At 39.5% G+C, this 10,599-nt stretch overlaps 1 protein-coding gene across 2 annotated transcripts; it reads right to left on the bottom strand.

The window, feature by feature from the left end:
* Positions 1-383: 383 nt before the first annotated feature.
* Positions 384-8,475, bottom strand: etf1a (eukaryotic translation termination factor 1a). Of its 2 annotated transcripts, none has more exons than XM_034689950.1 (11): positions 8,293-8,475; positions 7,808-7,918; positions 6,224-6,399; positions 5,317-5,456; positions 5,048-5,186; positions 4,716-4,906; positions 3,111-3,240; positions 2,831-3,004; positions 2,672-2,736; positions 2,431-2,578; positions 384-1,130 (listed from the first exon to the last, which is right to left on the bottom strand). In XM_034689950.1, exons 2-11 carry the CDS (start codon positions 7,891-7,893, stop codon positions 1,048-1,050), a joined length of 1,332 nt encoding a protein of 443 aa, XP_034545841.1. In that variant the 5' UTR covers positions 7,894-7,918; positions 8,293-8,475; the 3' UTR covers positions 384-1,047. The 2 variants fall into 2 exon arrangements, with proteins under 2 accessions (XP_034545841.1, XP_034545842.1); XM_034689951.1 differs by having other exon boundaries at positions 8,033-8,475.
* Positions 8,476-10,599: the final 2,124 nt, after the last annotated feature.

Below are 10,599 nucleotides of genomic sequence, written 5' to 3' on the forward strand. Positions count from 1 at the left end.
TCACATATAAAATAGTATCTTCAGGACTGCATCCATACATTTCATGTTTAATAAAATGAAATCAAATGTGTTGTATATGAATCTTGTGATTGGGTTTCATGTTTTAAAAAAATGAGACTTTAGTATTATGTGATTTGTGTCGGAGTACCTTGCTGAACTCCACAGATCTAATAACCTTGCTTTGTAAAATTAAAATTTCAGCACGAGTAAGTGTCTCCTGATGAGCCCTGTACACAGCAGAAACTCCTGAGAGCAGCCATGCATGCACCCACAGACAACAATCACAATAATCATTTGAAGGCAGGAAAGTAGAGAAAAGGTCAGGTCTTCCAAGAACAAGATGGACACGGCACAAGATTGAGACCACAGCAGATGAGGAGGTATCAATGGTTTTCAGCAGTTCAAATTTAATACTTTGTCCCCCTTTCTCTACAGAAACCCAGGTAAAAAAAATCCCCCACTCTCATAAAATACAACAGCAGCAGTTACCAGTAAAAAAATGAAATGCAAAAAAAAAAAAGAAAAAAAAAGAAGAGAGAGAAAGCATGGAAGGGAGAAGAGAGATGTAGGGTAGGGTCATGATGAGGCAAGAAAGGAAAATATATTTTCTATATGTGGAGAGTAAGTCCAAAGTTTATCTTCAGACCGGGTTGGGGGCAGCGAGAAATCTGGGAACTTGCTGTTGTGTTCATTCAAAATGGAGGGGAGGAGAAAAAAAGAACAAAAATGAGTCAAGTCCAATCCAACTAGGGGAAGGAACCAGCACTCTAAGGCAGGGATTTATTCAGGAAGGGCTTTCTCCCTCTCTGGATGAAAGAAAATCTCACTCCTCTTCAGCCTGTGTGATGTACTTTGTCTTGTGTACAGATGAAATGTATGTGCAAGTTTGTGTGTGCAACAGGTAAATTGGAAGGTGTGTCTGTCATATATATGGTCAACACGGTTGCACCTCTCACTTGCTGCAAGAGAGGTTGCATTTTTCTTTCTTTAATTCTTCATTCATTCCTTTGCTTTTCTTTTTTTCTCCCAGTATCAGTCCCCGACTACCTAGTAGTCATCCAAATCAAAGAACTCATCGTCCTCTCCCATGTACTCCATGCCCTGGAAGTCCACCCTGTACCGCAAGATACCTGAGGAAAACAGAGAGGAGAGATTAATAAGTGGTTGGAAAGAAAAATTTGTATCAAGATGATCCTTGTTAGCTCATTAGCTTATTAGTGAAGTGGAACAGTTCACCCAACAAGGTCTAAAATCATTACTTCTTAAACCGTGAAAGCACAAGGATAAAACTAACTTTTCATTAGAGGAAATTAACTGAGAACTGTTGATTCTTTCTATCTTTCTTTCTTTCTTTCTTAAGTAAGATTGTCCCTCTAAACATTCGGCATCTTACTTGTTAAAAAAAACTGATTTAAGGATTTTAAATTGTTAAAATTTGACAGGACAACAGACCAGTCTCTACAATAGTCTTCTGAAATAGAAAACCATATCAATAATACAATATTCAATTACTTTGATTTAACAAGCCACAGATGTTTACCGCTAGCACTGAATGGTTAGAAATATCAATCAAGGGTTCTCTTTGGGATAAACAACTGTATTAAATATGAAGTCTTTAGGAATTGTAGAAGAGTTTGTGACGTTTTTGATCACAGGGTTTCGTAGAGCCGTCCTGTGCTGAAATAAGAGTACAGCATTAGGTGCACAATACCCTGGCTGTTTTTAAGTTACCTTCACTTTACCAAACTTCTTCCCCTCCTCTTCTTCCACACAACTCTAACAAAAAACTAAGGAAGACGGAACACTCTGTCCCCTCTACTGCATCAAAATCAAGATCAAGTGGCCCCATTAATGACAATAAAGATGTTTAATGAATGTGCTGGGATATGCAACTTTTTTGTGCTGAAGCCAAGAATAAATAATAACTGTTATATTACTGAACAGTTAAAAAAGACATCTTATAAGCAGAAGTACCCTAACCATAAACTGCTATGTATAGGTTGTCATCTTCAGTCAGTGGAATAAAGCCAATAACTATAAATAGCCGGTGACATTCCTGAATTCATACAGCTCTGGCTATCAATGTCCTTATTGTTGCTGAGCTCAGCGTATAATTAATTTAGATGGAGCAGCTTGAACACGGTCTGCAGCATTACATGAACATATTTCCAGCAAAAATACTCTTATTGAGCAGTTATGTGGACAACAATTCGGGGGCCTGTTATATTTATTACATCATCACAGATTGTAGAGGATGAGACAGTGACAAGAGTAATAAAAAAACAGAAAGCTTTTGTAAGGTACCCTTTATCACCTAGATGCCTGATGGTTAAAGGGAGGTTTAAACCTCCTAGCTGGTATAGAAGTCATTACTTCCTAACCTGATTATTTTCAACAGTTTTATTCTAGCGTCATTGACAATGTGCTCACCCCCAATGCCTCCAAAGCCCTTGACAAACTGGGAACCTTCCTGGCTCTTGTCTGTGACTATCTCCAACGTGGCTCCAAATTTCTTGTAGTTGTTGGCAAACCACTCCAGCAGTGGCATGCTCTCGATCAGCTCGTGTTCCTGCCCCGTCTAGAAACACAATCAGAGTCAGGAACACATGCCATGATGGGTAATAGGTCTAACCTAAATCAAAGATATCAGTCCTTTTTTGGTAGTGCTCACCTCCTTGTCTGTGAAGTGGGACTTGTCTTTCTCCTGCTCCGGCGTTAAGTACAAAGTTTTTTCATCTAATAACCAATGGAGAGACAAAAAGGTCATGGCATTATAACATAATGTTTATGGCCTTGTTTTTCAATATTTGGATAATTTGTGGATGTGTACCATTCTCGGCTCCGTTGCTCTCTGCCCCATGCACTCGAAGAATGTAACGCATTGTGTCTAAGTTCTCGTAGACTATGAGGATCTCCACGGCTCCCATCTCCAGGGCTTTGAGTGTGTCCTCCACACCGAAACAGTACTTCCCTGTGTCCTGACTGATCTCATCAAAGTACCGCCCTATAAAGAGGGACAAACATCCAATAACATGAGCTTTTATTTTCTGAAATTGTTGATGGTGACACCTAAAAACAGTTGTACAAATATGTTTAACTGGATGACTTGCCTATGAGCTTCTTCTCCTGGATGAACTTGACATTAGAGAGGACCTCTGCCGAGAGCTCAATGGCCTGGTTGAAACCATTCTCTCCTCCATACGAGATGTCCACCAGCTTCAGAACCTTGGCCTGTAATCTCTGCAAGACAAAAAACACACAAATCTGTAAGTCACACTGTAGAGATTCCCATACACAGGAATAGAGTGATATGATTACAGTCATACTTGATTTGTACCGCAATCTCAAGTTTCCTTTTAAAAACCAGCAGGTTGAGAGCTGTATCTTATTAAGTCCCTAACATGGAATATATGTTGCAATAGATCAGAGTAAAGACTATAAATGTAAGATGCTTAGGAACTAAATCTGTTCAATATAATACTATGAAACTTTTGAAAATTCTGCACTTGCAATATTTTGTAACCTTTAAAATGTGTCATTGAATAACCATACATTTTTATAGATTTTGTTAATGTTTAAATGTACAAAAATAAAAGGGTGATTTACAGTAAACTGTAAATCATGTCATTATGAGGGGGAAATATTAAAGGTACAACTGAATAATTCATGTTAGGGTTACTAATGTTGGAATGTGTCAACTGTTTTAATTGAGCTGCACCAAATAAGGAGAGCTTTAAACATGGGGTCAGAGGAGGCATTGTGTATTATTGTAGGGCTGTGTAAAGTATATGCAGAGTTCTAACACCTAATAATATGGCTAGGCAATGTCAACAGCTATCTAAATATCTGATTTCCGTATTAAGTGATTTTTATTCTGCTAATGCTAACAGCATCAAAAAACTCCTGCTAAAAAGGAGCTGCCTTATTTAGCACACAGTACCCCATAGTTCTCCCACAAGGCTGTGTCTAAGAAGCAGAAATAAATAAGTCATGATGCTGCTTATAGTTTCCACAGACTTAGGACCAACTTTACAGCTGACTGGTCTGCTTGAGGTCAGACTCTACTACACCTGACCATTTCCAGAAGACTGAGGAGCCTGTTTTTCTGGAGGGGACAACTCCCTTGTATTTATAATCATAGATAGTGTCATGTTGATACTCCATCTGCACTTGAAAAGAACTCTTAGATTACTATACAATTTAAAGAAGCTCCGGAAAGCAGTGGTTGCAGTATATAGTTAGTGCATAGGCTAGAGTATAATGGATTAACGTTTTTAAAAGTTTGAATTGCTTGAAAAACATGAAGCCCAGATCCATATTGAAGCACTTGGAATTAAATGGAGTGACACATTTCACCCCACCCTGTAGACAAGTAATGATAAGAGATAATTTGGCATTACTCAGAAACATTGCATTTCTTTACATAAAGCTAAATAGGTACTGTATAATTATTAAGTACCTATATCTCTTTAAACTACTTCAAATAGTTTAAGTAAATATATATTTGGATGTATAAACTAAAATCTGTCTTCATATGTGTCTCTTCCCCCAGTAGTTTGTCTATTTTGTCTGTACAAACATTAGAGAGATTCTACATTGCTTTATGATCTATTTCATGTAGTTCTAATTAATCAGTTATTGACATTTGAGATTGAAATTTGAGAATACACACTTTGTAACAATTTACAACAGAGCAGGCTCAGGCACACACTTACTGGGTCAAACATGTCAGACTGGCTTAGCTCCGTCTTGAAGTCTGCAGATCCAGCCAAGACCATTCCAGCCACATTAACTTTGTCATTGGACACAAAGAGCTGGACGGCCGTCTCAGCCACTTTTCTCACATAGTTGTGTCTCTTCTCCATTCTCAGACGGGCAAAACGTAGAGCAGACTGCCCTCCTCTGCCTGAAGGAGATAAAGACAAGAGAATCCTATTATTAAAACTTCTAAACTAAGCACATGTTGAGCAATATAAAACGAATTCTGTAATCATCCCTGTGGTGTAGTTGAAAATCATGAAAAGCTCAGTTTTGTGTGGATTAGTACCGTGTTTCTTGGGTAGGTCCACAGTGAACTTGTGTAGCACCTCCCTGGTGTTGCCTTGCAGTGTGCCAAACAGTGCCCCACTACCGTCGATCACAATAAAGCCAAACTTACTGTCGTCAGAAAGTAGGGCTGTCAATGCCTGTGTTAAGGGAGAGAAAAAGAGGGATGGTGGATTAGAATTGATAGAGAGCAAGTATTAGAAAACATAAGAACCTTTCCTTTAAGAAAACACATATGTGCAGTCCTGGGAACCAGGCAGAACTTCTCACCTCAGTGTGGAACTTGTTATCGCAGAGGTACAGGGAGGTGTTGATTGGCTTGAAAGGCTCAAAGTCGATATTGACTTTCTTCTCCTTGCCTTCCTCTGTCACAATGGTGCCACAGTACACGACCAAACCATTGGGTGGCACTGGGGGGATGGAAAATTAGGAGGCCAGCAGATTAGACAAATCTGACTTAAGGCAGAAATGCATGAACAATTAATATTGTATTTAAACGAGGCCAGTATCAGAACGCTTTCTAAAGAGTAACACTGCTAATGTTTCAGTTTGTTCGAAAAATCCAAAACCTTTCTGCAACTTTGGTGTGTTTACTGACCCCCCCCTCAATATTAGGTCACAATACTATGTATATGCTGGCATACCTTGTATCACTGGTAATACACAGCTTCATCCCATACCTACTTTACAGTTCAATGCCATAACAATCAAAACTTCTACTAGTTGAACATTGGCCTCCAGTTTACTGGCTGATTCTGAGCGTCAGTACAGTGCATAGTTCACCATATATACATACACATGGTACAATGTAAAACAAGTAAACACTGAGGAAGAAGTAGTACAGATGCATTTAAAGAGTGTCCACTTCAGTTGAAATCTGCTATAATCGAAAATGTTTTCATGCACTGTGAAGAACAATAATGTAAAATGGACTCTATTACCCAAGTTTACTTAGCAGCTTCTTTTTCCCCACAGTAAATTAAATCACATCTCTCCATTAGTCACGACTAACAAAATGTAGATAAAACATTAGAGTTGTCTATTTGTCTGATGTGACCAAAAACATTAGGATAGTTTTGGTGTAAAGATGTCCTGATAGAGATTCCTTCCAACCAGCTGCCTCTTTAAATGAACTTGTACATAAATAAGCCTATTTACATTTATATTGAAAACATACCCTTATTGTAGAGTTTTAGTCTTTGCTGTACAGAGGTGATGGCCCCAAGCACAGAGAGCCTGTTGACTCGACTCTTGATGTTGGAAGCAGTACCAAACTCATCAGCCAACATCTTTGCCACTCTAGATATCTGGTCCTTTGGAGGGATGATCAATGAGATCATACTGGTGCCATTGCTGTAGAGAAAGAGAGGGAGAGTGTGAGAGAGAAACATGAATATGAATGCTTACATAAACATTTGACATACACACACACAAGATATTACAAGGTGCAATGTCTAACAACACATTACAAACTTTGGTGCTTTACCAACAATAACTGGAACAGTCTGATTGCAACAATGTCACTCAAAACAATGTCAAAATGACATTGACATGATAGGTTGGTATCCACGCAGACTACAACATGCTACATTTGTTGGATCCTAAACTTTGGCCTTTCTTTTTAGGTCCACATTTCAATCTCACTTCAATTTGAAAACTCACAACCTTCCCTAACAAAACATTGCCTTGACAGAGGCTGGAAGGTTGAAAGACAAACAGGGACAGTTTTTAGCCACACAGTGTACAGTTTCTGTCCTTGAAACTGAGGACTGAGTTGTGCTGCTCCACACTGGCAGTCCATTCACTACCTATCAACAGACAAAGCATACCAGTACAGGGCGACACTGCACACACACACACACTCTCCCTCTCTCTCTCTCTTTCACACTCACACACACACACACACAGGCCGGCAGGTAGCAGCAGTAGTTGAATGAATATAGGGCAAATGGTCAACTGTGACATGGCAGGCGGTGGAGCACAGGACAGCAAATTCTGCGCAGCACTATACAGCAAGCTGACGCAGACAAAGCAGTAAGCCAATACAGCAACACCCACACTTCACATGTCGTGTATAATAAACCAAGCAAAATGTCCTCAACGTGATTCATTCAATTGACTATTAGGTAGCCTATAATACTTTAATGTCACACTGAGAAGCTCGTTGGCCATGAGGCAACCGACTAGGAAGACTCTTAGGGGAATAAAGCTCTGTCACATAATCTACACGAACAAAGGCCTGGTAAACGTCATTAAAAAGTATTAGCATTAATCTGATGGATCATGTGGAAGCCCGACTGTATGCTACCCGGCCTTCTCTCCTCATCAACGTGCTTTCTTGTTAAAGACACCCATGGCGGCCTCTTTCTGAGAGATGACGTCTGTTAAAGCTAACACAAACGTTCCTAGCTGTTTCTCCTTTTAAAAACTTAAAACATCAGTCTATATAATGTCAGCCATCACTCGTAGAGGTACGAGAATCGAAACTAACAGATGTTGAAAGTAACATTTTATTTTGAAGCTCCCGACAAGCTACAGGCGCCAGCAGTTTAAGCTAACATTTAGCAGTTAGCCGCTAGCTAGCTAAAAGTAACGGTAGGCAAAGTTAGCCATGCTAAGCTAACCACTCCCAAATTCGGCCCCACTTATCCGATCTCCAGCTGTTGCGGCGGTCAACATTCTCACCATCAACCGAAGCCATAAACCAAAGAACTCTGTGTCCAGTCATAGCATCCACACACAGCTCACAGCGAACACTTACCCGCGGGCAGCTTCCAAACTTTTGATCAGCTTCTTGATTTTCCATATCTCCACGTTCCTGTCCGCCGCGCTGGGGTCGTCCGCCATCTTTCTGCTGTAATCGCTTCAGCACCTGAAAAAAGGCGTAAAAGGAAGAGCATGAGTTCATGCGGTTCCTTCCGCTAAAACAGACTGACCGGCAATCAAAGCTGGTCAAATATTAGTCCTAACCAGCTGGACTTAATACCTCTTCAAACCAGTGGCGCGGTGTCCGTTAAGGCACCTGACCAGTTCTGGCAGCTGGACTGACCGTGAGGAAAAGACTCTGCCTGGGCCGCCTGTGTCAGTACAGAGCGTGGAGAATATCAGGCCTACAGTCTGCCAGGCCCTAGCGTCCACCCTGTTCTTACCTAATACGACCTACTTTCCCCCTGCTTTCATGGAATAACCAAACTGTCAGCTTTTCGGGCTGTAATTTTTTTGGTATAAACGGAACCGGTACGGTACCTGCCTCGGACAACGCCGCTCCGCTCCGCTGTCTATCCGCTGCACTACGTCAAATCGGTGGTCCGAGGAGTGACGTTGCCTTCCCGACCGGTTTCTCTCTCCTCTACACGCCGCGCGTGGTGCTATCGATGGAGCTCACATGTAGGAGGTGGTTAGAATTGTGGCGTTCTCTTCCTGGAAACCGCATAGAAACCAATAGCAGCTCTTTAATGCTACGCCAGTCATAAAAACGGAAATAAGGATTGGACAGAAGCTGAAAGCATCATCGAAACAGGGTGGGCGGTCATAGCTGGTAATAATGGGAATTGTAGGACATGGGAAGTTAGAGAAGGAACACAGATTTCAACAGACATGAGTTGCCTTCCTCGTCTGAAAGTTACACCAGATTAATTTGTTTGAACATTTAGTAATAATGATATTACTTTATTTTTAAAGCACAAGTAACAAAGTGCTTTACAGTGGGCAATAAAAGCAAGAAGAAGTGCAAAGCACAGTGAAACGATAAAAAATAAAATGAATTAAAAGCTTAAAAATCCTACAAACTTATGAAACAGACCCTTAAAACCAGAGCTAAAATTAAATAAAATCACACAATAAAATCTTTCCTTTGAAAATGTGTCTGGTGCAGAACTTTGTTGCCTATCTATCTAATTGTCATTAGTGTAGTTATTACATAGACTTTTACATAAACAGTGTGCGCAGTGACATCTGCTGTTCAATATCAAGCCAAGTCTGTACCACATTTTAACCACAATAACCTGTTGTAAGCATTTGATCTTATCAAGAGCATGCAACTTTCCTAGAGCATTATTTGATCCAAAAATTACAACTCCCAGCAACACAAATAAGAAAAAAAAATGATGTGCCTAACCAATCGCAGCTCTTTAATGCTATGCCAGTCATAAAGATGGAAATAAGGATTTGACAGAATCAGAAATCAGAAAGAACTTTATTCACAATGTATCTCAAGAATACAAAGAATTTGACTCCGCTATTTTTGCAGAAGTTGAAAGCATCATCAAAACAAGGTGGGCGGTCATAGCTGGGGATAATAGGAATTGTAGGATATGGGAAGTTAAAGAAGGAACACAGATTTCAACAGACATGTTTTGGCTTCCCTGTCTGAAAGTTAGACAAGATTAATTTGTTTGAATTTTAACTTCTCTCTGTATTTTCTGGCGCAGAACTTTGTTGCCTACCTATCTAATTGTCATTATTGTAGTCAGCGGTGGACAGTAACAAAGTACATTGACTTGAGTACAGTACTTAAGTATAGTTTTTGAGTATCTGTACTTTACTTGAGCATTCTTTTTTGTGGGAACGTATTACTTTTACTCCACTACATTCAGAAGACAATTATTGTACTTTTTACTCCACGACATTTCTATCAGTGCTCTAGTTACTCACTACTTTTGCTTTGAAGTCAGCTCATGAATTTCCTTCTCTTTTCTGAAATCTGATCCCTCGGTGGAGCAAAAACAGAGCAAATTTCACTCAGATCAGGCAGTTCATTAAAAGGTGGTAATGATATAATAATTCTCCACCTTAGCACCCAGATGAACTTTTAAAACTAAGTTTTCTTTCCAAGAGTAACTTTGTTGCTGTTCTTATTCCATTGTATAGTTTTTAGAGATTTCAAGTAATGGTTTCTAAATAAACATAATGTAACAGAATATACTCCTTCATGACCGCATTTCTGTATTGTGAAAATAGAACGTTTTTAGTTTTTTTAAGAAGTACTTTGAATACTTAAGTATTTTTAAAAGCAAGTACTTCAGTACTTTAACTTCATTAATATTTTCTGGAGCAACTTTTACTTGTATTGGAGTAATATTTGACATGGAGGATCTATACTTGAGTAATGAAGCTGTGTACTTTGTCCACCACTGAGTGTAGTTATTACATAGACTTTTACATAAAAAGTGTGCGCAGTGACATCTGCTGTTCAATATCAAGAGTCTGTACCACTTTTTAACCACAATAGCCTGTTGTAAACATTTAATCTTTTCCAAAGCACGCAACTTTCCTAGAGCCAATTTGATCCAAAAATTACAACTCCCAGCAACATAAATAAGAAAAAAAAGGATGTGCCTCAAGGGACAGGATTACTGCTGTCAGTTAATTAATGAAATGTAAATCCATGATAAGCAAAACCGTACTGATAAGCTAGCTTCAGTTCTCAGAAACAAAGAACTTCATCTCTCACTTGGCTTAGAGAATATCTAAAGAGGTACACATTAGGATCTGAGAAAACAACAGTGGGGAGACAGAGGACAGGAGGATTAACAGTAATAACTCAGCCATTTC

The sequence above is a fragment of the Notolabrus celidotus genome, chromosome 8 (assembly GCF_009762535.1).
Source record: "Notolabrus celidotus isolate fNotCel1 chromosome 8, fNotCel1.pri, whole genome shotgun sequence".
Classification (NCBI taxonomy): Eukaryota; Metazoa; Chordata; class Actinopteri; order Labriformes; family Labridae; genus Notolabrus; species Notolabrus celidotus.

What these genes read in the sequence shown, in the direction of transcription:
- etf1a (XM_034689950.1), bottom strand. Translation starts at nt 7,893, where the DNA reads ATGGCGGACGACCCCAGCGCGGCGGACAGGAACGTGGAGATATGGAAA. An exon ending in AGTTTGGAAGCTGCCCGCGG is followed by an intron (nt 6,400 to 7,807) that starts GTAAGTGTTCGC and finishes CTTTCTCTACAG; the next exon opens with CAATGGCACCAGTATGATCT. An exon ending in GAGCAACGGAGCCGAGAATG is followed by an intron (nt 2,737 to 2,830) that starts GTACACATCCAC and finishes ATTGGTTATTAG; the next exon opens with ATGAAAAAACTTTGTACTTA.